This window comes from Meles meles, chromosome 18, assembly GCF_922984935.1.
Source record: "Meles meles chromosome 18, mMelMel3.1 paternal haplotype, whole genome shotgun sequence".
In the NCBI taxonomy this organism is placed as follows: Eukaryota; Metazoa; Chordata; class Mammalia; order Carnivora; family Mustelidae; genus Meles; species Meles meles.
The window spans coordinates 59,973,150-60,000,803 of record NC_060083.1 but is presented as its reverse complement, the minus strand read 5'-3'; the positions used below and the strand labels follow the sequence as shown (position 1 = coordinate 60,000,803).

At 55.0% G+C, this 27,654-nt stretch overlaps 1 protein-coding gene across 3 annotated transcripts in view; it reads right to left on the bottom strand.

Annotated features, from left to right (window-relative positions):
• MGAT5B (alpha-1,6-mannosylglycoprotein 6-beta-N-acetylglucosaminyltransferase B) overlaps positions 1-27,654 on the bottom strand; it is a 67,222-nt gene that overhangs the window by 13,790 nt on the left and 25,778 nt on the right. For 2 of the 3 annotated variants that reach the window (XM_045985386.1, XM_045985384.1), the window contains exons 5-13: positions 27,243-27,316; positions 26,163-26,333; positions 25,601-25,711; positions 25,249-25,413; positions 24,315-24,484; positions 9,733-9,864; positions 8,232-8,365; positions 4,792-4,922; positions 4,352-4,357 (exon numbers count right to left, since the gene is read on the bottom strand). In XM_045985386.1, coding sequence (XP_045841342.1) covers positions 4,352-4,357; positions 4,792-4,922; positions 8,232-8,365; positions 9,733-9,864; positions 24,315-24,484; positions 25,249-25,413; positions 25,601-25,711; positions 26,163-26,333; positions 27,243-27,316 — 1,094 coding nt within the window. The remainder of the gene's footprint in view (positions 1-4,351; positions 4,358-4,791; positions 4,923-8,231; positions 8,366-9,732; positions 9,865-24,314; positions 24,485-25,248; positions 25,414-25,600; positions 25,712-26,162; positions 26,334-27,242; positions 27,317-27,654) is intronic. The other variant, XM_045985385.1, reaches the window with a different exon arrangement.

Here is a 27,654-nt window from a genome sequence, read left to right as displayed (position 1 = left end):
CCCTCTCTCTGCCTGCCGCTCTGCCTACTTGTGATCTCTCTCTCTCTGTGTCAAATAAATGAATAAAATCTTTAAAAAGAGAGAGAGAGAAAGACAAGCCACAGAAAGAATATATTTGCCAAGCATATATTTGATAAAAGACTGATATTCAGAATACGTACAAAACTCTAACAACTCAATAATAAGAAAACAAACAACCCCCATTCTTTAAATGGGCAAACATTCTGAAAAGACACTTTACCCCAAAAAAGATATAAGGAAGACAAATAAAAACACAAAAATACCTTCGCCATCATTCGTCAGAGGGAACTACAAGTTGAAACCCTAAGATGCCACCGCACATCTGTAGGATGGCTCAAACTGGAAAGACGGACCAAGTATTGATGACTCTGTAACCAACTGGAATTCTCACACATTGCTGGCAGAATCGTAAAATGTTGTGACCACTTTTCCTAGGATGTTAAGCCTAGTTCTACCATATGCTCCAGCCATTCCACGCCTAGGTGTTTACCCGGGAGAAATGAGAGCATATGTCTGTACAAACACTTGTACATGAATGTTCATAACAGCTTTATTTGTAGCGGCCAAACACTGGAAACAACCCCAACGTCCACTAACAGGAGAACAGATAAAAAAGGCGCGGTGGGATACGATGGAAGTCCGTGCGACGGGATAACTATTCAGCCGCAGAAAGGAATCAGCAAATGATCCGCGCGACGACACGGGTGAATCTGGAAATAATTATACTCTGAGAAAATCCAGGAGTACGTACCATATGAGTCCATTTATACAAAATTGTAGAAAATGGAGACTGTGTTAACAGAAAGAAGATTGTGGGCTGCCTGGCAGGGAGGAGGGGAGAGGTGGGAAGAGGGAACCTGGGAGCAGTGGACGCACCGTCCTGACTGGGGCGATGGTTTCCCAGGTGTACGTGTAGGTCGGAACTTCTAAGTCATCTATTTGAATCAAGTGTGGTACACTGCATGTCAGTTATACCTCAGGAAAGCCTATTAAAAACAGATTTTTTTAAGATTTTTTTTTTAATTTGACAGACAGAGATCACAAGTAGGCAGCAAGGCAGGCAGAGAGAGAGGAGGAAGCAGGCTCCCTGCCGAGCAGAAAACCCAACGTGGGTCTCGATCCCAGGACCCTGGGACCATGACCTGAGCCAAAGACAGAGGCTTTAACCCACTGAGCCATCCAGGCGCCCCTAAAAATAGATTTTTAAAGAAAAAATGTAAACACCTTGATTTTTAGACAAATCAGGTACAATGTACCTGACAATGTAATTAAATGACAATTTAATGACATTAATTATTAATTAATTATTAATAATTGTCATTAATAAATGACAATGTAATTAAAACCCAAGAGACAAAGGGGCACCTGGGTGGCTCCACTGGCTGAACAGCCGACGCTTGGTTTCTGCTCAGGTAGTGATCTTGTGTCAGGAGATCAAGCCCTGCATCAGGCTCTACGCTTGTGGATTCTCTCTCTTTCTCTCCCTCTGCTCTTCACCCAGTTTATACTCTCTGTCTCTCCCTCTGTCTCAAATAAATAAATAAATCCTGAAAAAAAAAAAACAACAAAGAAACCCAAGAGACAGACAATAAAAACAAATCCCTAGATGACCTAGAAACTGGAGTTATCAGATACAGATTTCAAGATAAATCTGCTGAATGTAGGCAAGGAAATCGAAGATAAGGCTTGAAACCAAATGGAAGAGCTGGAAGTGAGAAATCCAGTGGCTGAAATGAAGAACTGAACGGACAGATTTCCCAGCAGATTGGACCCCGCTGAGGACAGAATTCATTTAGTGAAAGAACGAAAGAAAACATCCAGAATGAAGCATAGAGGAAGGGTGGAAATCACAGAAAAGAATGTAAGAGACAATGGGAAGTGTTGAAGTCTAACGTATGCAGAAACAGAGTCCCAGAAGCACAGGAGAGAGACTAGAGCAGAAGCAATATTTAGAGACTAACTGAAAATTTTCTAAGACTCATGACAGATCAGACCACAGGTTCAAAAAGATCTACAAATGCCACGTAGGGTAAATCCAGAGAAAACCACACGGAGGCACACCACCATAAGTCTACTGAAAACCAAACACACAGAGGTCCTAAAAGCAAACAGAGAAAGAAGACAAATTACCTTTAAAGGAACAACAAGGCTCACAGAAGCCAAAAGACAATAGAGTATTTTCATAACGCTGAAAGAAAGTAATCACCAAGCTAGAATTCCATACACAGCGAACATATCCACTAAGAATAAGGATGAAGTAAGGGCGTTCTCAGGAAATCAAAATAAAATGAGAGTACACAAGCTGGGGGAATGTATTTAAAGCATTTTAAGGTTCTTTTATTATCCAATAACAGGGAAAGGTATTATTTACATGAGACTTGTTAAGTCAAGGATGCATGTTGTCATCTTTATAGAAGCAACCACAAGACTAGGAGAGAATATAATGAGTCCGCTAAAAAGGGGGGTGAATTTCAAAATGCAGATCAGTATAAAAGAATGCCTGAGAGGGAAAAGAACATGGAATGAGGCAAGAAAAAGTTATAGAGATCAGCTAGTGAAATGGAAATGGTAGCTTCTAAGCCAAATATATCAGAAATCACACTAAATGTAAAAGGACTACATCGCATAAAACTAAACAGGCTCACAGAAGAAAAATCAAACCAGGAAAGTGAAGTATGGAGAGAATGGCTCCACACCCCATCAACATCAGCTTCCTTATCCCCTTGTGTACCTTCTCAGAACTTTAATGCGTTCGAAGCATATTTGCATTTTCCTTAAAACACATGCACAAATGGGCTCATGTTAGATATACTGTTCAGCAACCTTTCTTACCCATACACACGAGTATCCGTGCAGGTAGGTATGCGTGTGTGCACGTGTATGTGTGTACGTATGCATGTAAAGTGTGTGTGCGTGCATGCATATATGTAAACTTCAAGTTTCGCAAAACAATATTTACTCTTGGGGCATCCGGTGGGCTCAGTCAGTGGAGCACTCAACTCTTGATCTCGGGGTTGTGAGTTCAAGCCCCACATTGGGTGTAGAGATTATTTAAGAAAAATAGAATCTTAAAACAGTATTTACTCTTAATACATGTGAGGTCTTCTGATGTTCCCTCTGATATTTTACTTCCTTTTAAAAGGCTTACTGAGACTCCCTAAGTTAGAAAAAGACAACTATGGCATGATGTTACTTCTAGGTGGGATCTGAAAGAGTGGAACTTGTAGAGACAGCAGAACGGTGGTCGCCAGCGGCTCAGAGTGTGGAAATGGGGAGAGGTTGGTCAAAGGAACAAACCTTCAGTTGTATGAAGATTAAGTTCAGGGATACCATGAATGGCATGGTGATTGTGGTCAGCGATACCGTACTGTATACTTGAAACTTGCTGAAAGAATAATAGGTCTTCAGGGTTCTCAGCACATGCATGGGTGACTGCGTGAGGCGATGGTGTGTTAGACAGCCTGATCACGATACTCATTTCACGATATATATGTGTCTCTAGCCACGGTGCTGCATACCCTAAGAATACACCGTTTTCCCCATCAACTGTACCTCAGCAAGGCTAGGAATAAAACCCCAGAGCTCTGAGCTCATCTCATGATTTATCCGCAGGCTGCGACCCGCCAACTGAGGAGTCCCACATGTGCCCCCCAGACAGCCCTTCTGATGTCTGGCCTGTTTCCTCCGGCAGCAAGGGTGGGTCTGCCTCTCTCCCATCCCCCACTCCTGCCCCCTGGGCCACATGCTCTTACAAAACAGCACCCAGGCCTGAGCCTCAAGGCCTGCCTTCTGGGGACCCAGAACAAGACAGGCCTCCTTTGGCATAAAATTCACCCAAACGCTCGCCCTCATCCCCACTGCTGTTCCCATGAGGACCCCTACCATCCTGCCTCCTGTTTCTCTGCCACCTGGTCCGATGAACTCTGGGCTGCTCGGTCCCAGGAGGCTCCCCTCATCCTTTTCATCTGGCCACCTCTGACTTCCTCCAGTTGCCAAGACCAGAGCAAAGATGTCTTTTTTGAGAAGGACTTTCTTTCAGGTCTCTTGCAGAACAGTGTTGCTCCTGGCTATCACAGAGACGCCTGAGCTAAAGCCTTTCTCTTCCCAGACTTTGTAACCTCTCACTCTCTCGGGGCAGTGCCTTAGCCTTCTACTAAAAGCAGACACAGTCCGTGCCACACCTTCCCAGTGTGGCCCCCGCGGCAGCCTGCTCCTTTCGCATCACCAGAGAGTGACCTCTCATCCCTCCCCCTGCAGCCCGCGGGGTCAGGGGACAGCCTACCCAGAGCAGAGGGGAGCAGGAGGAGCACATGGCTGGCAGAAACCTTACCTGGAGCTGCCTCGTTCCCGGGAGGGCACAGAGGAAAGAGGAGAGAGAACAGGTCAGTGAGCAGTGAGCACACAACCTCCCACATGGGCACGGCTTCTCCAGGGAGCCCGCCCTGAAGGTGGGGTTCTGCCTCCTGCACCGCCTCCCAGCCCTCAGAGGCCCCAAGTCTAGCCTAAGCCCCCTTGCCAGGCTCGCAGTGTTTATTGATGCAGCCCTAGGGAGGCTGGCACGTTAGGTCACAGTCCTTGCTAAAGGACATCTGGGCTTGTTGCAGAGAGGTGGGGGGGGGCAGGTTTGCAGCCCCCTGGCTGGGTCTCTTCAGTGGCAATTAGGGACCTCTCTTTTCTGACCCATCAGTGGGCACATTTTGGCATCCGGAGCCGGGGGTGCCACCAGAGCCAGGTCTTGGAGGTGGGGGCTCCCGGGGGGCCTGTGCTTACCTTCCAGATACTCGCTTCCTTGCCGTACACCACGGCCATGTTGCTGGCCTTGCCGCCTTTGATGAGCTGCTTCTCCGTCTCGTTGAGCTCCTCGGACACGAAACCCATGAAGGAGTTGTCCGGGGTGTGAGCTACAGTCAGACCACGGGGTCAGGAAGGGGGCTGCCGCACAGCCAAGGCCACGCCCCGGGTCTACCTGGACCGGCCCCGTCAGAGGGGGCCCCATTTGACAGTGATGGGGACAGGGGGCTGGGAGGTATGGGGTCTGGTGAAGGAGGGGGAAACTCACATCACATCAGTGTCCCCAGCCCGGGCATCTCCTGCTCCCAGAGACTGTCACAAAGCCTCAAGCCAAGGGAAAGCCTGGAGGTCATCTGGCCTCCTTGCTTGTAGGCCGACAGGCAGTCAGGACCCTGCCTCCATCAGAATCCTCCCACCGAGGCTGGCTCAGGCCCAAGGCTTTGGCCCCTCCCCTGTCCTCTCAGTGCCCACACCCGCCAGCAGAGCCTGTGTTACCCAGGTGGGACTTTCTTCCCTCATGATGTCCCCGCCCGGGGATCACCCTCTCTGTCCTGGCCCCCGTGATCTGCTGCCTGCCCCCATTTCTGCCATTCTCTTGGCCTTGCCTTTTCTCCTGAGCAAGCCTTTCAGATTTAGGTCAGACCAGGTCCTTCTGCACCACACCCTGCCGTGGTCCCCAGAAGCTAAGGATCTGCCCCCACCGCCCCCTCTGACAGCCTCTCTTCCTCCCTCCTGAGACCCTGCTGGGTGCACTCCCTCTGTGGACACGCTTGCTTTCAGGGTCCTGCCAAGAGGTCCACCCTGGCCCTGTCACCCTCTGTCCCTCACCTGCCATTCACCGGCTAGACATGAGATCACATATCTAATTGATCGTTCACTGGTGTCGGAACATAAGCCCCAGGAGGGCAGGGCCTCTGATTTGCTCACTTCTGTGTCCCCAGCACCCGGGAGAGCCTGGCGTACCAGCTCATGAGTGGGTGGGCACATCCTTCCTTCCCCACCTCCAAGTTTTTGCCCCTGCTGTTCCCTCTGCCTGGAGGGCTCTCCTGCCTTTCCCTGGATGAGAAAATGCCCTGCACGGGGTCTGTGCCCTCCCTCTGTGGCTCCGCTCCCATGCTTCTCTCTCGGCCGCAGGAGAGCCCACGCTGGGTAGCCGGGAAGCAGGTCTGCTCATGACTTCCTTCCTGGACTTGTGTATCGTTAAAGCTGGCAAGCCTCTCTCTTCCTTTTTTGTTCTGTTTCTTTACTTGATTCAATCAATTAAAATTTTCTGAGGACCCTGATAGGCTCCAGGGAAATAAGGGTAAATTAATCAGTGCCCCTTTTTGAGTGGTTCATAATCTATCAGGGTGGAATTAATGTATAAGCAAATAGCTCTAACATACTTCAACATACACTTTAATAGAATTGGATTTAAAAGGTATAAAAATAGAGGCGAAGGAGCAACAGCAAATGAGGGAATCCGTGAAAGTGGCAGGACATAAAGGAGATCTTTGGATTGGGGTTTTGGAGGGTGAGTAGGAGTTTGCCAGGTTTGGAACTCCACATCCAGTGGGCCCTGCTCCATGTAAGTGCTCATTTTCTCAGTGTAGATTGCTGCAGAAGTCTCTTACCCCCTCCTGCTTCCCCCGCCTCTACCACTGCCCCTTTGGCCATCTGTAATCTCCCAGAATAATGTGCCTCAAAAACCTGTCTCTCAGGGCACCTGGGTGGCTCAGTCGGTTGAGCATCCGACTCTTGATTTCAGCTCGGGTTGTGATCTCAGGGTCATGAGACTGAGCCCCGCAATGGGTTCCACGCTCAGCATGGAGTCTGCTTGTCCCTCTCGCTCTGCTCCTCCCCGCCCCCCACCGCCTCTCAAATTGATAAATAAAATCTTAAAAACAAAAAAAAAAAAAACCCATTTTCCTCCATGACGTTCCCCGGCTCAAGAACCTACAGTGATTCTTGAATTATGGTATTTGGCATAAATTGAGGAACCGGTGCTAGAAGACCCCTACCCTCTGCCCCCAGGTCCTCCGTGTCCCTCTTGCCAGCCTCATAGCTCGATGCTCCCCTTGCAAGTGAGCCAACGCCAAGCTCTGTGCCCACCTCTGCTCTCCGCTGTCACATAAGCTGCTTCCACAGCCTGGAGCATCCCCCCGCCCCACTGACCCTACCTCCTTCCCTCCAGAGTCGGGTCCCCCAGAGAGCCATGTGACCTCAGTCCTCTGGTCCTCAGTGCCCTCCCCTGGGCTCCAAAGAACCTGCCCACCTCCCCAACCTTCGGAATCCAATCAAGCCATTACTTATGGGTCCAGAAATGGCATCTGCCTCTAAGAGGCCCTAGAACCTGCGGAGTAAGACAAAGAAGGACCCTAAGCATCCCGGAGAGGCGCATTCATTTGACAGGTTAAATAAAGACCAGATTCTTTACTTCTGAGCAACTTCCTCGGGACCCTGCTTTGTTGGCTTCATTTAGACACATCCTAACAAAAGGTGCTTATCTGGCTTTCTGACCCAGAGCCTTCAAAGAGCCACAAATTAGATGTGCAGGACGCTGCTGGAGGCAGATATACTGACGGCAATTAAACGTGACAGCTGACAGCCTCCCGACGAGGAGAAAAAGCACCACATCAAACGGTGACAGGAGAAGGGGCCACTTAGCAAGGGCACCCAGCTCCACACACCTCTGCTGTCCCCAAAGGCCAGGCTCGCGCACCATGGAGAGAGCGAGAACTGACCCTTGGCTGTCAAGAAAGGATTAAACCATTTGCAGCAGCCTGCACGTGAGGGGCAAGTCAGCGCACGTGTACGTCTTAGAGACACGTGAAAAACAGCTAAAGCTCCGCTCTAAATGGCATTCCTTGCCTGATGCCCATGGTCAGAGGGTTTCCGCAGGGGCCCCAGCCCCCAGCCTCACTCCCCAGCATCCCCAGTGTTGGCGCCTGCTGGAGCTCGTGCATTTCCAGAACCTTCCAGTTCTTTCCACATCTGTCCCCACTTATCTGTTCCCTCCACTTGGAAGAGCCTGTCTGTCCTGCCCTTTTGCTGCCCCCTCGAACTCTCCAGTGTACCTCTGGCCTCTCTTGCTACAAGGTCACCGAATCCTTTTTGTCCTGGAAGGTGCACTCAGCAGCTCTCTGAGAGCAGCATGTGATGCTGGAGGCCAAGGCCACGTCCTTCCGTGGCGGAAAGGTCACCACATTCCTCCTAGGCCAGGCTGGAAGCCCCACCACGCCAGCTGCTCCCCAGACACCCTAAGAGACTTCCTCTCTGGCTCACACACTCACCGAAGGGCAAGCCAGGCTTTCCTGGAGTGGGCAGGAGCCTGGGCCAGCCTGGGAAGGAAAGCCAGGAGACTCCGCCTCCTCCCAGGCTTGAGGGAGAACCTGAGAACCGCGAGGACACCCCGTCTGCCTCTGACCCCCAGGACTCACGGAACATGGTCATGAACTGCTTGGGGTTGAGGTTCCAGTAGCCCCAGTTGGTCCGGTAGCCGTGCAGCGTGGCATACTCCTCGTGGTTGTACGCGGGCTCTGTCCCGAAGGTGTCAATGACCCGGATTCGGCACCTGCTCCCCGCCCGGGGGTGGGCGGTGCATGAGGAACCAGGGTCAGTAACCTCTCGTATGTCTCTGGGCTGGGTTGCCCCAGTGAGGGCGCGGTTGCCAGCCACGGGCCGGGGACTGCAGTGTGTGGTCAGAGCCAGGGCCCGGACTACCCAGCTGTGTGACCATAGGCAAGTGCCTTAACCTCTCTGAGTCAGCTTCGGCATCTGTCACGTGAGGACGACAACAGCCCAGCTGTCTCGGGGTTGGGTGGCGATGCCTGAACCATGGACCCTTCACTCAGAAACTTAGGCTGCCCCAAGAGCGTCTAGGAGGGGGCGCTGCCTGGAGTGGGGGTCCTTCCCCCTGCAGGATTTGCACTTTCCTGAGCACGCTGCAGCAGTAATTCAAGTTCACAGTCCCCCCTGCCCAAGAACCTGGCACCCCCAGGATGCCCCTGGCCTATCTTGGCTGCGACGCGGAAGGGCGGGGCCCTGGGGGACCAGCCGCTGCCATCCCTGGGCAGGCCGTGCTTTGACATGTCCTCTGGGATGAAAGCCCTGCCACCTCGGAGGCACCTGCCAGCTAGACAGAGGCTCTGTCTCTGCCCCAAAACCTCTCCCTCCATCCATCTCTCCCCCCGGGTGCAGGCACCCGAAGGAAATGGCGGAGACTCAGAGAGCCCCCCCGCCCAAGCAGCCTCACACACGTCCTTCCCAGTGACCCAGAATTGTCCACAGACTGCTGAGGTCGGCACTATTCCCCCAGAGAAGGGGTGGGGGGTGGGAGGCGGCGGCACCGCGTGCATGAGGAACACGCATTAATAATAAAACCAATAATACCGCCTGTCACTTTTCTACCTAATAAAATCATGCAGGGTAGTCACTGGGACTGGAGCGAATGTAGGAACGAGCGGGGCTCTCTGTGCTACATTCAACCCCTGCTGACTGCAGAGACCGGAGCGATGGTACTGGCCTCCTGCAGACCCGGGGGGAGGGCGGCGGGAGGAGGGAGGAGGAGGGGTGCAGAGACCCCATGAGCCGAGGTCACATCAGTCAAGTGTCCCATTCCTTCCACTCTTCCCTGCCATTCCCCTGTATGCCTACCCAACCAGGTAACCTCTGAGCCCCGCCCCAGCCTGCCCTGCAGCCGAGGGGCACTGAAGAGACTCCAGCTCGGAGCCAGCCAGGAGGCAGAGCTCCTTGGGGAAGGACACTAATGGGGGAGGGGGAAAACAGAGGCAGGGCGAGCCTCCCGCACCCCCCCCCCCCCGCCACCGCAGAACCCAGGACAAGGCAGTCCCCCCCCCCCCCCGGGGGCTAGCCGGCAGGGTGTGAAGGGAGGCCTCCTATGGACACGGGGCAGGGCGCCACCCGCCCGCACCCTCCTACCGGTACTTCTTGAAGGACAGTCCCATGTGCTGCTTCATCTGCTGCAGGCCGTGGTAGTCGGTGTAGATGAGGTCGAAAGGCAGGGGCATGGTGAGCGGGCAGTTCCCCCGGCCTGGCGGCACCCCTAAGTTACTGAGAGAAGAGCCCTTCAGAATCTGAGCCCCAGGAGGACAGCGGAAACCCACCTTCCCCAACCATCCCTGAGTCTGGGGCACCTGGAGCCACCCCGGTTCTTACAGCCCGGGATGAACATGGGGGAGGGGGCACTGTAAAGGAACATGAGGATGACACATGAGTGTTGGCAAACTTGGAAAGGAAGTGAATGGGGGTGGCCATGTCCAGTTGCCTGGGTTTCTCACTGCACAACAAACTCCAACAGGAGCAAGGACTGAGATCCAGCCTGGGCTAGTTTCCCAAGCTGTACCCCTGGCCTAGGCTACCTGCCAGGTGGAAGGAGCACCTTTTATAAATTTGCACAAACGTGCTCCCTGCAGGGCTGGGTCCACCCAGTGGGGGCACCTTTATCTAGGGTTCCCAAACTGCCGTAAATGCTCGCTATGGTCCTCAGAGCAGTTTCAGTGCCTGGAGAAAGCCCTGCAGCAGAAGAGAAAATTCTGCTCTGCTGACTGGCTTGTGGCCCACGGAGATGCCCAGCCGTGCCCCACAGGGTCACCCCGCTGGCCAGACCGTGTACACAAAAGTTTTCCTCTAGTGACCCAGTGCCAGAGCCTTTGGGTCACTTCTGTGGAGCCTAGAGGACATGGCCACAGCTGCCAGTGTGTATTCCTTTGCCTGGAACCCACCCCCCCCCCCCCGCCCTGCCCTCTATCCAAGAACCCAGGCTCGGCCTGCAACCAACCCTTCTGAGGGGATGGAGGCATTCAGACTGCCCATTCAGTAAGTCTGTCCTGAGCCCCTGAGCCAGGCAGGGAGCAGAAAAGCCCGCCTTTCTTTGGGGACCACACAGCGGCCACCCCTCTCCCCTGAGTTCTCATCTCCCTTGGATTCGTGGTCCAGATGCCTGCGCTGGACGGCGTCCCGGAGACCTCCCAGTGAGCCCCTTCAGGATCCATGTGAAGAGCAGACTCAGGCCCGGTAGGTGAGGAGCTCTGACAAGGTCACGGGCTCATCAACAGCAAAGGGCCATGATGGGTGAGCTCCCTGGGTCATATCTCGGGCTCCTGGAGCCCGTTCAAGCCAGGTGGAAAACTACCAGCCTGGACGTCTTTGTGCTCTGTTTGCTCATGATTTGCAGGTCACCACCAGAGGCTGGGGTGGGGGGCGCTGTGCGCACTGTCCCCCGAGCACAGCAAGATTTATGGTACCGGACTGCAAGGCTATGATGGAAAGACGTCAGGGGAGGCTGCGTGTGATGTGTGATGGGGACTGAGGCATCAGGGGTCAGCTGTGCCCTACAGAGAAGGGTAGCAGGGGGGAGGGGCTGTCCCTGTGCCTGTTCCCCACCAGCCAGCGTACCCCAGACTCACCCAGCTCCCCCCGCCATGTTAGAACCTTGGCTGCTAAATGCCTAGAGGAGAATGCAAAACCCTCATAACCAGAGTCTCCCATTTCTCATCTGTATAGAGAAGACTGGCCAAGGGCGCCCTCCCAACTCGTCCAGCTCCCATGCATCCCCTCTCTCCAACCAGACCACCACGCAGGATGCTCAAAACCAGGACTTCTAAGGCAGGGCAGGCTTCGTGAGATTTGTTTTTCCCCCTGTGGAAATACCCAGAAAGCAAAGGAGAATGAGCAGACCGCAGGGGTCTGGAGCCATCACAGGAAACAGCTCCCACAGCCTGGAGAGCTCATGAAATATTTGGTGGTATTTTTAAGTGGAGCAGACTTTGCCTTCTACTCTGTAGGACATCCCTACATCCGTATTCGAGCATGGGCTTTCTCTCACCCCCACAAGCTCCTCTGGTAAGGCTGATGCCCCACAAAGAAGCCACATTTTTGCTCTGAGCTATGAAAGCTCCGGGTATAAACAGACACTATCCCCTTCCCCACTTCTCCCCACTCAACGGAGAGCCATGGGCAGGAGGACAAACGATTCCGCTGTCCCTTCCTTGAAGGAACCAGGAGGGCAGTGGCTGCCCCTCCCACAGGGAACTGGGGCCTGGGAAAATTGGCCAACAATCCCGAAGCCACCAACCGTGGGCGGGTCTGCTTGCTGCCACCTGCGCGGTAACAGGCCTACTTTCCCACGTTCCATGTCAGGCAACGTGTCCTGGTGCGGTGCCGACAAAATCGTGCAGGCTTCCTTCTGCTGCCCATTACTGCCCACAGCCCTGGCTTCTGCCCCAAACCCCAGGACCATTAAGAGGCCAGACGAGCGGCTTTCCCCTGGGACAAAGAGTCCGCCCGGATGTTCTAAAGCACCTGCCTTCATCTTTGCCACCCTGGGGGCTAAAATGTTGTACCCAGGAACCAGGCTACAGGCTTTTGGTTTAGTAACTCGTTCAATCCTTCCATATGAGCGACCACCCTATGGGAGAGACCCATTCTTATCCTGTTCCCCTCTTTCCAGACGAGGAAACAGAGAGTTGGTAATTTACCAGGAGTGCACAGCCAGGAAGCCGTGGAGCCGGGACTGGAAGCCAGGCAGCCGGGCTCCGGAGCCCACACTCCCGCCCGCTAAGCTCTCCTGCCTCCCTGGGCTGGCCAGGCGGCAGACAGTGGGACGGCGGGTGGTGGGACCTTAGTGCCATCCCCGGAATCTGAGCCCCGGCTGCCAGCAGAGCCTGGGCTGCGGTCCCAGTTCTGTTGCTAACCCCTGAGGGCTCACAAGCTTCCTGGAGTTTCATCTTCCTCTTCAGTCACAGACCAATTAAAAACGGCTCCCGCAAAGGGCTCCTGGTAGGATCGACTGAGGCAAGGTGAGTGGAAGTCCCCATAAATATCATTTCCTCTTGTCATCCGTTCTGCCTCCTGACCTTCTGGGCCCAGTCACTCCTTCCTGACCCCCTCCCCCCCATGCCACCTGCGCACCCACCCCCCTCATGTAAGGTCCTGTCATCTGTCACCTTGAATCTTGAGATAATTTCTTCTCTGCTCTGTGTCCTTCCAGTCTTGTCTCTTTCCTAGAGAGATCTTTCCACAACGTAAAACTGGTTTTAATCCCTCCCAGATGACTCCGCACCTCTTGGACCTTGCTTCCTCCTCTAGGAAGCCTTCCTTGGATTCCTGGGCTGAGACACGCAGCCCCTGCGCTCGCCCACTGCTTGCTTCAGCCCCCGCCCTGCACCGTCCAGAGTCACCTACCTCACCACTGGGGCCCATGAGGACAGGGCCAGGGCATCTTTGAAAGGCCAGGGTTGGGACAAGACTTGTCCCAACAAACAACCGCTGTGTTCAGGAATGAATGAACAAACCAACGAAGCAGGTGAACCCCCTTAGGAAGGACTGGTTAAAGGCTGACGATGTGGCCAAGGACAGCATATCCGGAGAGAGACAGCGGGTGAGGGATGGCTGTCTCAGCTCTTGGCTCTTCGGCGGCGTGGGGCAGTCTCCTGGGACACGCCGGGACGGGGGCACCAGTGCCCCCGCTTGCCCTGCAAAGCCATCCCGCAGGAAGGAGAGGGGACAGAAAATGGCACCCTTCCCAGGGGGAGTTAATGAGGGGGCGCCTGGGGTTCCCAGTTCTAGAAAACAAGGGTTTTCCATTTAAGGTGACTTCAGTGGGGAGAAGAAGCACCCGCAGCCGCCGCATCCCTTGGGTCCCAGGGACTCAGAGCCTGCTGGGAGGATGGCGGAGAGGGTCGGCTGTGAGGAGGGGAATGTGGTTTCATTGCTGGTAATTTCAGCTCGCTTTTACGGGCAATTTTGTGCTGAGTGGTTGGTTGCAGCAGCAACATGAGCTGGAAAACGCCGTCTCCTGACAGCCTTCAGCCAAGGGTGCCTGCGGAGGGCTCGGCTGGACACGCCCGCCTTCCATGCGGATGTCTCAAGAGGCCCTCTCTAGACGGTTCCTTCTTCCCAATGCCAAGTTCCTCATTCCCTTTTGGACTCTTCACCCAGGGCTGGGTCAGGGGGAGAGGGAACATCAGGGGGCCTCCCCAGCCCCAGCACACCACAGGGCCACGGGGTGGGTGAGTGTGGCAGGGAGAGCCAGCGGCTGCCAGGCAGGGACCTCACACGCGTCCGCCTGACGCTGCCCACTACAATACACCACGCTTGGGAAGGACAGGAGTCTTCATGGAATTGCCAAACTGGGTGGCTGGAACGTATCTCTAAATGTCCCCAGGCCACCTGTGCGGGAGCCTGAATACAGGACGAAAGGGGTGGGGGGAAGGGGGTGACCTCGGGAAACCGGGCTTTTCTACAACACACCTGGTTATCGTGGGGCCCCCAAACCCAACCCCAATTAATGCACCCATCGCAAGCACCCTGGGAGGAGGGGCAATGGGGAGTTAGTGTTTAATGGGGACAGAGTTCCAGCGTGGGAGGAGGAGAAAGTCCAGGAGAGGGATGATCGCGATGGCTGTACGGCCTCGTGAATGTACTTGATACCACCGAACCGTACACTTAGAAATGGTTAGGAGAGTAAATTTTGTCATGTGTACTCGACTATAAATGTTTTAAAAAGCCAAACTGTTCACACGCAGGGGCCCGTGCCCAACCCCACAGGACGTGCCATGTCCCCAGGGAGCCCCTGGACTCCCAGCCAGCCAGAACGTAGGGTGCCCAGCACATAGCCAGAGACAGGGAAACTCAGATACTCTTTGCTAAAAGATCAAAAGGGAGGATGGGTAGATGGGACGAGGAGGGAGGGAAAACAATAGTCTGTGATCAATTGAAAGGAAAAAAAAATCTTCAGGGCCACCCGGTGGCTCAGTCGGTTGAACAAACGTCCGACTCTTGATTTCGGCTCAGGTCATGATCTCAGGGTTGTGAGATCAAGCCCCGCATCGGGCGCTATGCTCAGCAGGGAGTCTGCTTGGGATTCTCTCTCTCCCTCTGCCCTTCCCCCTGCTCGCTGGCTCTAAAATAAATAAATAAATAAATCTTAAAAGAAAAAAGAAAAAGAATCCTCAGCAAGGAATCAAAATGCTGGGTTCTGGCACAATGGAAATCACTCCTGGGCTCCAGCACGAACTTGCTGGGGGGCCTTGGCCAGACGTCAGATTGTTCTGGTGTCCGCCTCCACTCCCATAACATGACGCTCGGACGGAGATCTCCATGGTCCCTTCCGGGCTAAAAATGCTCTGGTTCTATTTCTCCCTGTACCTTTGGTCTGTGCCTGGAAATAATCTCTCCAGGTAGTGCTCAAATTCTGGAACAAATTATTCTCTCTCTCCCTCCCTCTCCTCTCTGTGTGGGAAGGACCTAATTAAAAAGAATTCTCACAAAGTGTTCAGAGATCCTTGGCTCCAGGTGCTAAGGGCATGTGGGGATCTTCTGCTTTTCTAGGCCCATCTCCTTGCTGGGAGCGCACTGGCTGCAGCAGCCCAGGACTTTTTGGCCTCCCCGGGGGCCCGTTATCCCTCCGATCCTGTCCAGCACGCATCTCCTGAGCACGGAAATCCCCCTCTTCTCTCTCCCATGGCCTGTTTCTGGAGCAGGCCCTGCCTCTGCCCAAGAGCAAAAGTCAAAGAAAGAAAGGGGCCCAGAGAGTTAACTGGGCATCTCAGGAAATGCTCCAGAAGGGCAGCCGGGATCACCAAAGAGAGAGGAATTCCGCTGTCCTGCAGGGTTTTCTTCCCTTGCCCACGATGCTCTCTTGCTCTCCAGCAGCCAGGCAGCCAGAATGTGCTCCGTACTCAAAGGGCACAAAGGAGCAAGGGCCGGAGGTTTCTAAAACAGAAACGCAGGGAGCAGCCTGCCTCCCAGCCTGCGCGGCCTGCACTGGGACCAGTGTCCAAAGCTAACACTTTCTTCCCCAGCATTCCTTCCTACAAAGCAAACTCAGGTCTAAGAATAGGGCCGCCGCTCCCGGGAGAGCTGGACGAAACCACAGATTCCCTCCAGCTCCCGGCACAGCGAGGATGTGGTCAGAGAAACAGGAACACATCCCTTTGGCTGTTCCCTTCCTCCTTCCTGCAGACTGGCCCCAATTTACATAACGAAAATCCAGGGAAGGCTGAGCGCAAAGCAAGCTTCTCTCATCTAAGCTACGCCTTAAAGGTTGCCGGACGGCGCAGGTTACAGTCCAGAGAGCTGATGGCTTCCCATGCCCAGGCCGGCCTGGAGGGGCTGCCTTGTCATTCCGCTGGGACCTGGGCATGGGGATGTTAATTTCCAGGTCCTCAGGTGCTTCTCAGCCCCAGCTGCTCTCACGATTCTTTCCAGTTTCACACAAACCTTCTTCGAGAAGCGCAGGGCCCTGGAGGGCCCAAGAAGGGGAAGGCGCTGCTCTCGATGCCACTAGAACACGCCCCGTGGGAGACGTGGGCTGAAGGAGAGACACAGCGCTGGGGGCCGGATGCGTACTTCGGGGGGTCCGGGGGCCTCTGGGGAAAGCTTAGGAAAGAGAGGTCTGTCTGGCTCCCAGGAAAAGGCCTCCTTTTCACCAAAGCCCCTTTAGGAGTTCAGAGAAGGATGGAAGGACCCTGGGGGCTGACGCGTACCACCTGTGCTTCTGCCAACTTCCCCGAAATAAATAAGGCCCAGGTCAGTCCATCTGGGGCCAAGCGGCCAGGCTTTGCCCATTCTGCTGGGGCTTCGGGCTCCAGGAAGCCCATCCCACTGCCCACCTACCAGCCACCGCCTGACAAGGTCTCCCCTTGTCAGCGAAGACTGACAAACTCTGGACCCCACCTCCCTCGTGAGAACCCATAGCCCCCAGGCCTTGTAGACAGGTTCTTGCTTCCTCCCAGAGACAAACCCCACCTTGTTAACCCTCCTTCAAGAGTCTCAAAAGGCAGCTTGTGCCTCGTTTCTTCCCCATGGTCCCGCCCACCCCACCCCGGTCTCCTTTAAACATCTTTTCCTCTTGTAGCCCTCTGGCCCGGGCGTGGACCAGGCCGAGGCTGGGAATGGTGCCTGGGCCATGGCATCAGTACCGTCATGTTTGCTGGCCAATGTCAAGCCTTGGTCAGACTTGTCAGAAATAGATTCTGACAAGATTCTGTGGCTCAGCACAGCATGGAGGGAGAGGCAGTGGGGGGGGGGGGGACTCTGGGCGGGGAGGAAGGGCGAGGCCAGCATGGTGTGGGGGGCCCACCGCGGAGGTCCCCCACCTTCCACAGCGTTCAGCCACGCGGACCCTGATGCCACTACACAGGAGATTAAAACACCTCCTTGGAGTCCAAGGAAGGAGAAAGAAAAAGGAGTCAGGTGAGGGGGCAGAGAGATTTTTTTTAGCATAAATTAAGCATTTGCCTCTCATGCTGCTGCTTGGAATGGGTGGCTGGGATGTGTGGCAGGGACAACCAACCCTTGTTTGCAGAGTCAGCAAAGTGCCAAAACGTGCTAGATGGGCTCGTCCTCCCTTCTTCCCATCCGTGTACTTCCTATGTTATAAGATGTTAAGAGCACCCAGAAAATTATAGAAAATAATATAATGATATAATGAATACCTTGTAGTCCACTTCCCAGCCTTGACAAGTCTTAACATTTTGCCATACCTGGTTCAATTCTCCCCCTGCCCAATGGGTAACACGCTACAAATCCAGGTAGAAGCCCTGGGCTGTGTCTGTCTTGTCCGTGCCCTCCGCCTCACTCCCTGCAGATGCTGGGCACCCACCACACCCACACGGGGCTCTCTTTCTTGTCCTCTGGGGCCGCCAGGCATCACGCTACCCCGGTTCTGAATCCTCAGCAGCTCCCCTCTCCGGCTCCTTCCCACGAGCACGTAAACATGCCTGCACTCTCCCACCTCGAGGGGTGAGCAAACACGCCTTCCCCCCGGGATGCTCAAGTCCTAACCCCAGCACCTGGGAGTGTGACCTTACTTGGAAAGAAGGTCTTTGCAGATGATGAGGTTAGGATGAGGTCATTTAGGGCGGGTTCTAATCCAGCATGGGGGTGTCCCTACGTGGGAGGGATTAGACACCGAGACAGACACACACGGGAAGGTGGCCATCTACGAGCCCGCGGCCGTGAGAAGCTAGGAGAGGCATGGAGCCCGCAGGCTCTCCTCACAGAGGAGCCAGAGCAGCCAAGCCAAGGCAGGCATCTGGGGCCCACAACCCTGAGACGATAAACCACGCGACTTTGCCCTGTGCTTCTGTTGTTACCCGCCTCCAGGCCTCTGCTCCCCTCACAGCCAGGTTCTCCAGAGGCCGAGGCCTCTCATCAGCCTTGCTCCTACCTCAGAGGCCTTGCTGCTACCGCGCCGGCCTCCCCCTCAGCCTACAACCAACCAGTCTCTGGTGTGTGTTCCTACAACTCAACCAAGATGGGTCTTTCTAGGGTCAATTATGGGCAATTTTCAGTCCCCTTCTTGCTTCTGGTCAGCAACTGACATCACAACCACACCCTCCTTCCAGAAGCGTCTTCTCCATTGGTGCCCATAGCTCCAAGCCCTCCTGGAGAAAAAGGTCCTGAAAGAGGAGACTGGGGAGTAGCCAGGAGGGCTTGGAGCCTGGTTCAGGCCGCTCAGAGGCAGTCCCAGCCAGTGGCACCCTGAGGGCCCCCTGCCTGGCTCTCAGAGGGCTGAGCTGCCCAGAAGACAGATGCGCTCCCCGCCTCCCTCAGTCTCCAGGGACCCTCCCCGTATTTCCCTCCGACAAACAACAACACTGGTCACATCAAAAGGCCAGAAGACCGATTTCTACCCGGTCCCCATGCTGACAGGCACGAGTTTTCCCTCCTCGTCTTCTTATTTAAACATTCTCCTCTCAAGCTTTCATCATTTGCCAGTTAAGTCAACTAATTTTCTACTAAGCCCAATTTCACTCATGGATGGAGGAAGAGCTCAGTAATTTTTTCCTCATGCCATGTACTATTAATGATGCTTGAAATTATGCAAATAAAATTAATGAGCACTGCTGGTTCTGGCCAGGCAGGAAGGGAAAGGCTTCATTTAAAATGCCCACTGTGGATGGGGCATTCAGACCCAGCAGGGGTGCAGCCCACAGGGGCTCTGGCCCCGCCTCCCCTTCCCACCTGCGAGCGTGGTGGGCGGGGGCAGGGTTGTGACTGCCCCCCAGCCCTGCCCCAGACGCCCCGCCCCCTGCGGTCCGGCCCCCTGCAGCCCCGCCCCTGCAGTCCCGTCACTGAGCGCATTGTTCTCGCCCCGAAACACCCTGCAGCAGCAAAGCCAGATGTGGGCTCTGTGCATTGCCCCAAACATCACTCCAGTGAGCTGGTTAATTAAAACACCAGAACACGAGGAACAGAGAAAAGCGGCTCATGCGTCCAGCCTTGTTGCTTAGTCAGTGGCCAAGACATCTGCCGTGAACATCTACGACAAACGACAGCACACGTCCGAGTGGCAGCATCTCCGTCCTGCTGCCTTCCCCTGTACAGGTCATTTAGCCAGACCAGGGAGAGGCTTGTCACGGAAGCCACCCTTCCGTGGGCTCGCCTTCATGTCTCATTGACCTATTTTCCAGTTAACCTGGTGCTGCGGGGGGGGGGGGGGGGGGGGGGAAGGGCTCCCTGAGGCTGGGAGGTGAGGCTGCCGGGTGATTCTCTTCCTCCTGCAGGGCCCACAGCAACGCCATGAGTGTGCTCAGCGGGATTTCTGCCCGTGACCCCTGTGCAAGCTCAGAAGATCACCCTCTTTTTGTAGGGTGCCTTGTGTCCCCCCCAGAATTCATTTTAGAGTCCTAAAGCCTAGTATCTCAGGGGTGTCTTTATCTGGAGATAGGACTGTTAAAGAGGCAATCAAATTGAAATAAGGTCTAACGACCTGATCCATTATGACCCGCATGCGCGTAAGAGGAGGAGTTGGCTAGTTGGTTACACATGCACGCGGAGCAAAGGCCCCGTGAAGACAAAGGCAGAGATGGGGATGATGCTTCACAAGCCAGTGAGCACCAAAGGTCACCAGCAAACCACCAGAAGCCACAGGAGAGTCCATGACCTACCCTCCCTCACTGCCTCGGGAGGACAATCCTGCTGACACCTTGACCTTGGACCTCTGGCCCCCACACTGTGAGACCAGACCGTGTCAGACCCAGTGTGCCGAGCTTCATCGCAGCGGCCCTAGCTAACTGATACACAACTGTGTCGAAATCTCCGCTGCATTTAGGCAGCATTGGGCTGGTCCTGGCGGAAGGAGCCTGAGGAGCTCACAGCCCTGGCCTCCATCTGTCACCGGGGGTGGGGGGTGGGGGGGGTGGAGTAGTACATCCAAGAAAGGGCATGGGACACAGTGCATTCCGGGTCAGCAGGTTCCCACCTGATGCTCTGGGTGAGGTGTGAAAGGCCCCACTCTCTGGGCCACTTCCAAGGGGTGCCTCCTCAGCCCATCCCCTGCAAATGTGCGCTTGGGAGGAATCCATACGCGCTTTCCACGAGTCTTCTAGGGACCTGAGCCTGAACCCCAGGCCCCAATCCTGCACTCAGGACCTGCACTAGGGACACAGACGACAGCTCTTGTGAATAAGCCAAGAAGGCCAATGTCCCGACCCCACAGCAGCCCACACGCTGGGGGTGGGGGATCTCAGGGGAGACTCAGAAAGGCCACAGCCCCAGCTTTTCCACTTGTCAACCTTCACTGCTCATTAGATCACCTGGGGAGCTTTGAGAACTGGATATTTGGGCCCCCACTGCAGACCAGTTAAACAGAGACGCCAAGGGTGGGCCCCAATGTCAGTATGTTTTCTAAGGCTGCTCTGCAGCTGGAGGGGTGAGGGGAAGGGGTAAGAATCCCCACCAGAAATGTATTCCAACCACAGCTGATGTTGTTAATTTTGTAGACATAATTGTAGTATGTCTTCTGGGGAAGGTGGTTTCTTTTTTGTTTTTATTTTTTAGTTATCTTGAAATTGTTTCTGATAAGAAATTTAGAAAGCCCCTTCAAGAGGCTGTTCCCTGAGGTGTGGGGGCTGTTTACAACACCCCTGCCCTGTCTGAGCAAGAGCAATTCGCCCACACTTACACCCCACCGGGGACCAAGATCGGAGCCGTCCGGACACAGCCCGGAGCCTGCCCATGGGAGAGCCTGCAAGTCGGAGATGAGGTAACGTCTCCCCGGAGCCCCTGCTTCTGGGCATTTCAGATCCGCATGAGCCTGGCATGAAGTGACGTGTTGGCGGGAAGATACGGAGTCTCTGTGGGGTGTGTGTGTGTGTGTGTGTGTGTGTGCTGGCCCGTGTGTGGTGGTGTGGGCCTGTGCACAGGGATGCACGTGTGTGTGTGTGCATGAGCCATGCACACGTGGCCATACACTGGGGCACGCAGGCATGTGCATGTGTGTGTATATGTGGGTACCCATGTGTGCAGTGAAAGAAAGCAGCAGGAGGGATTTCAGATCTTGGTCCTTTCCATGAGGCCCTCACCCTTGAGACCTCGTGGGTGTAGTGACCCCCATCCTCCCTGCTCTGGCCCCGTTATGAGCAACGCCTATCTCAGAAAACACAAGCTCGGGGCCGTGCCCCGGAAGTGGCCAAAGGAGGAAGTGCCCTTGGCAGGGATGGACTTGGAGTGAAGGCTGAAACAGGAGACACCCCAGCATGGGTTGAGAAGCTGAGAAACTGAGTTAAATTCCCATCTCTTCAGGAGACTGGTCGAATACCTGCTCTCACAGAGGGATGGTTCTCTCCGTGTGGTTGGTGGGCTGCCACAAATGCATGGGAGAGGCCTTCCCTCAGGGAGCAGTGAAGGAAGGAAGTTCTCACATCTCTGGGCCCAGAAGTCGCACGGCCAGAAGGAGCAATCAAGCTGAACGCCATTTGATAAGCATGAACTCATCTGACCTTGAGGCAGGTCAAGGTGTCAGCAGTGCCGAAAGGATGCTCCGCACTCATGGGGGTCTTTGTGGATGGCAGAGCCTGTGACGAGGAGTCCAGACAGCCCTCACCCCCCAGGAGTCTTCCCACAGCAAACTGGGGGCTCTGTGACCTAGAGCACATGCGCCCCTAGACCCTTGCTTGCTGCTCTGCCCGAGGCAGGTCTGGCTCATGGCTACCCACAGCCCCTGACTGTGCCATCCACAAACTGTCCAAGACTTCTTTGACTTCCCAGACACTGGCCCCTTTTCTCTTTCCTCCTCCTCACCCCCACCCTATTTGACTTTCCTGTAGGAAGCTTCAAGGCCAGGCAAAGCTGCTGCTTTCGTCATTTGCAAACATTAGCAGCATTCTGCTCCACAGTGTTGGTGCTTCTGCGTCCTCTGTTCAGAGGGAGCTGGGGGTGAGCAGCAGTGTGTGCTGGCGGGTGACGAGTGGGCACACTCAGCCCTGAAGTGGCCTGAACAATGTGAAAAGCTTGGTCTGATGACAAAATGTCACCAGGGTGAGACCAGAGCAAGGGACATGCAGGTTCGAGTTGCTCGTCTACAGGTTCAGCACCAGCACACGGGGACAGCGCCCTGCCCAGTTCCTTCCCACCCAGGGGCCGGTCAGCCAGATTTTGCAGGACCCGCTGGGGGCAGTTGCTATTCCCAGGTATCAGCTCTTCCCCCAGAACCTGCTGCCCCCAACCTGGGATTGTGCTTCCCAACACTGCCGCAATCGTGCAGCCCCCTCGTTAGTCCCTGTTGCCTTCGTCCCCTTCAAAGTAGATCCTCTATATACACTGTTCCTCTCTGAAGACACTTTGCAACTTCCTAGTCCTACTGGAGAAGTGCATCAACCTAAAAGAAAGACTCCAGTGTTGTGAATTGCAAGCCACGAGAATAAAAATCTTCAAATCACTAAGTCATTTAGTGGCCTCCCCCCTGCAATACAGCGGGTCCTAGTACTGCCTTCTGATCGAGGTCATGAGAAACACTACTCGAGTTACTGGCAGACTCCAACTCTCAGGGGAAAACTGCAGAGGCTGAGTAGCTGCCGGAGACCAAGTTGTCAATGGCGTTGTCCCCACCAACATCCTCCTCTCTCCAATACTCCTATGCTACAGAGCATTAGCATTTGTGGCCAGGACAAAATGCTGGTCAGAGAGAGACATCTAGAACCAACAGACCATCAAGATGATGGGTGGGCTCTGGACAAGAGTCACATTTCAGCTTGAAATCCACCCTTAGAGTAAGTTAATGGACTGATGAAGAAAAGTCGATTTGTAGGTGACAACTCTGAGGCCTTCCTTAGTCATGCCCTATGAGAAAGAGGGGAAAAAACCCACAAAGCACAAACCCCTAACTATGAAGAAAAAGAAAAAGATCAATAACTTTGATTACATTAAATTAAGGCCTTCTATTCCTTGGTGGGGGGGGGGTAACAAAGATAAGCCACAAATCACGAGATTTTTAAACAGGTAAAAGTTGCATGGGATTTATACCCATTGTATATAAAGAACACCTACAACTCAATAAGGAAAATGAACCACCCAGCAAAAGGTGGGCAAAGGAGACATGAATGGGCATTTCATCAAGAATAAAGAAGGACAAGCCTATGGCAGACTGCTCGGCCTCACTAGCTGTCAGGGAAATAAATGCAAGTTAAGAACATAACGAGAGATCATGACACGACTCGACACCCTCAGTTAAGAAGTGTAATGACCCCACACGTGGGTGACAATATGACCACTGGGAACCTCCAAGTGGTGAGGCTAAACTGGTGCCGTCACTCTGGCAAACAATTAGCATTATTTTATAAAGCTGGATTTTCACACACCATGAGTCCCAGCAACTGGATAACTTAGTCGATACTGAAGAGCAACTCAGTCTCTACCCAAGAGAAACCGTGACACAGGTACCCCATGTACAGGTGTGTCTACCACAGCGTCACTCAAAATAACTTACAAAAAGCAGGGGGAAACGTCCACAGTCAGGAAAAACTGAAAAATAACGATGGACCGTCCACATAATGAAATCTCATACAGCAGTGAAAATGAATAAAATAGAGTTACATGAACAACATGAATGAAACTCTGAAATGTAAGAATGGGTGAAGAAAGCATGTCTCAAACATCACATACAGCAGGTGCCATTTATACAAAGCTCAAAGCAAACCAAAATGAAACAAAACCATATATTGTTTATGGATACCTGGGTATGTAAAACACACACACATACACACAACCACGCACAATCCTACCCCCCCCCCATCACCATCTCCCATCCCCAAGAACATCAGGAAGACTCTGGAAAGGCAAGTTTTGGGGATGGGACAGCCATCACGGCCCACCTCACCACCTCCAAGTCTTACCAGCTCCCAGAATAGGTCCAGGAAGGAGCCCAATTCCAGAAGGAAAACCCCGAGGCTATACCTTGCCCACCAAGATGACAGAGAGGACGCCTACTACATGACATGACTCGATTCCACAAACCAGTATTTGTCAGCCCCTGAGTGCAAACACTGGGGCACCTATTGGCCCAAGATGGAGAAAAGGACCTTTGAACAGCGCTGTGCAAACATGCTTCCTTGGTGCCTCCCAAGCATGACCAGGCATCGACATGGAGGAGGAAGAGGGAAAGAGGACTATCACTATCCCCAGTACACTAGGAAGCCTCCCAGAGACCTGTAGGTGGAACAGGGGCTCCTGGGGGACAGGTTCCCCTTCCTCTCCTCCCCTCCCCCGGCACTCACCTCTGCAGCTCCTTCAGGGACACTGTGATCCGCAGGCCATGGCCCAGGACGTAGAGAGTGGCCAAGATGTCTGCCCACTGTACCATCTCTCCCAGTGGCCCGCCCTTTAGCACCCTTGGGCTGAACACATCACCAGACTCCTCCGTCAGGAAGCCGATGTGAACGAGGATCTGGGGAGGACACGGGGTCAGCGTGAAGGAACAGCAGCATTGCCCTGCCACCCCCAGGGGGACCCAGCCAGCAGCAGTCACTGTCTCCAGGCTGTGCCTGGGCAGGCGCTTCCTGGCACCAGCAGGGGGACCAAGAGGCAGAGTGACCATACTGGGCACTGGGGGTCAAAGTGAACAAGATGGTCACATCCCGCCCTCAAGGCGCTTACGTTCCAGATGGAAGAGGTAGACAACAGTAAACACAGACAAGAGATAATTTCATGAAATGATAGGGACTCTGAAAGAAATAAACAGGGTGATGTGAGAGTCAGGTAAATATTTATTGGATGGATGAATGTGGATAGATCGATGGGTAGATGGATGGGTGGGTGGGTGGGTGGATGGATGGATGGATGGATGATGGATGGATGATGGACGGGTGGATGGATGGATGGACCTACAAACCTCCCCAAACAGGCTCTATCATTCCCAATATTCCAGGCAAATGCCATGACTTTTCTGCCTGAAAAGAACAAGATGTCTACAGAACGCAGAACCCCTACGTGGTGGAGGGGAGGGTTTGTCATTCTACCCCAAATCAGAAAAGGGCCAGGGGCCACCACATGCATCCATCCTGACTGCCTCTCTCACCCCAGCTAAAACTCAAATGAACTCAGTAAAACCTTTTCAAGGGCAGACCTGGTGCCCACTTGAAGGCCTGGGGCCCTGAGCTCACTCTCTAAGCTCTCTGAGTGCAGCTCCCTGAATGCACAGAGAAACAGTACCTGCTTCTGGTCCCTCCAGACGCTTCCCAGCTTCCGTGCCAGCCGCTGGGCAGCCAGCGCCCACTGGGCCATGAGCTGCTTGGTCCGTTTCTTCATGAAGATTAGAGACTCCTTCCCACTGCCCATCAGCTCCAGGAGGTGGGACAGGTTGCTCCGGAAAACTGCCTGGAGGGGGGCCCAGACCTGGGTTCTCCAGCCCTCAGCCCCAAAGCCGCAACATCACCATCATCTGCTGCCCTGGATCAGGGGCTGGCACGCTCCCAGGAGGCTGGGGCCTACTCTAGCTTCTCCTGCCATTTATAAAGGCCCAGGGACACCCCCCCCGCAGTCAGGGAGCCCTGCTCTCACCTACCAACACTAGCCCCCCAGCCAAGCCGGTCTGCCCCAGCCCAGCTCTGGTCATCCTTCTGTCCCGAGTCCTTTCGGGGTGACCAGCGATGACGGTCCCCAGGCGTCTCAGCTGCTACATAGAGACAGCAAGGGTGGTGGTCAGAGCTGGCCCTCGGACAGCAGGGAGGCCGGGCCACCTTTCAGTGGAGCTGGAGTCACAGGACGCCTTGAACAGACTAACTGCGCTCCCCAGACCTCAGACTTGGCACCTGTTCAGTGTGGTCGCGTAAGGGACTGCTGGGAGGTTTCAGTACAGACAAAGCATCTGGAAGCCCTCCAGGAGCGACACTATTGTTACTACTATCCTAGCCTGTTTAGGGGTGCCTCCAGGGCCCCAGCTTGGCCCTTAAGCTGGCTAAGCTTTGCAGCACCCCCAGAAGGCTGGCAGGCTGGGACGCGCCCCCCCCCCACCAGGCACGGCTGACCGGCCTCATTTTACCAGGGTCCCTTAAGGATGTCCCACCCAAGCAGGCCAGTCGACCTGTCCACCAGCCCCCACAGGCCTACCCACTTCCCAGGCCTACCTGGACCTTGGGGAGGGGCTTGGGGGCCGTCTGGGCGGCCGTCTGGTTCCTCCAGGGCAGCGGGGGACAGAACCACTCGACCTCACTGAGGTAGATGAGGAAGGAGCACTCGGTGCCGTCCACCCCGAAGAAGGCGTAGCAGGGGTCAGAGGTCCAGCGGGCACGCATCCACTGCGGAGAGGGCCAGCCTAGGAGAGGGTGCCGGCACAACCCCACCCACGCCCTTGGCAGGCTCTTCGCGGGCATGTCCTTGGGGACCCAAGGTCCCTCAGGACAGGCCTCTGGGACACACATTTAGAGACGCAGCAAGGCCAGAGCAGAGAGGAGAGAAAGACCAGAGCCCCACGACCCGGCCCTGTGTCCTGGCCACTGAGAACCCCGAGAAGGGCTGAGCAGGACCACTGTCCCCCAGGCCCAGAGAGAGGAGGGCCCCGGAAGAGGAAGGCCAGGTCGTGACACGCTCAGGGAAAGCTCTGGGGCGAACAGTGGGAGATGCAGCAGCTCGGGGCCTGGCTGGTCTCCATTGGGAGCAGGATCCGGTTGAGGCCAAGGTCAGGAGACCCCCCATGGGGATCCCCACGGAGACCGCCCAGGGCCGCTGCCCCACCCTCTTGGGGGGTTCAGAACCGGAGAGGAGCTGGCTTTGATGCCACAGACTGCATTCCCAGATGGACAGACTTCACGCAGCCACGGGCCCCTGGAAGTGAGCCCCCGGGGGGAGGGGCCGGGGGGCTTTCTCAGTCCAGCTGGTCGCAAGGATGGGGAGGGATGGGGAGACAGGGCCACTGGAGAGATCCAGTCTTGGTCTGAACCGGCAGGGATGCTAACAGTTTGTTTGCTGTAACAGAGTACCGGGACCCTGAAACCTGATCACGCTAGGCAGTGCGGGTTGGTGGGCCCCGCAGACGGCCCACGCAGAGAGGCCGTCCCCTGAGGCTGGCCTCCGCCAGCGGGTACCAGGGTCAGGGGCTAGGGGCTGGGCAGACGTGGCTGCCAGGAACAGGATCTCAGAGCTAGTCCAGGGGCAGGGCCCCCCCCCCCCCCGGTCACTTCCACCCCATCCTCAGCTCCGAGCCTCACCTCCACCTTCCCTGAGCAATCAGGGAACTTGGGGTCACTGGGTGCCTCACACTGGTCCCGCCGGCCTTCAGACACTGTGGGGGGGAGAAGGTCAGCTTGCTGGGGGGCCTCGGGGGAGCCCAGGTCTGGGGGGAGGGGTTAGCCCGGGAGCACACACTGCCCTCCCTCCCCTGGGTTTCCTCACCTTAAAGGCCACTCGCCAGGGGGTGCCCACGCCCGGGTTTCCCCCTCTGCCACAGGCCCCCTACCTTCCATATGGGCTTTGGAACCAGCGAGGAGCCAGCTTGAATGGCCCAGTGTCCGGATAGGCAGACCTCACCCACCCACCCAAATGTAACCCTCTTAGGGGGGCCCCAGCCTATTGCTCCCCACATCAAGAAAAATGGAGGAGGCCCCCCCCAGGGACTCCAGG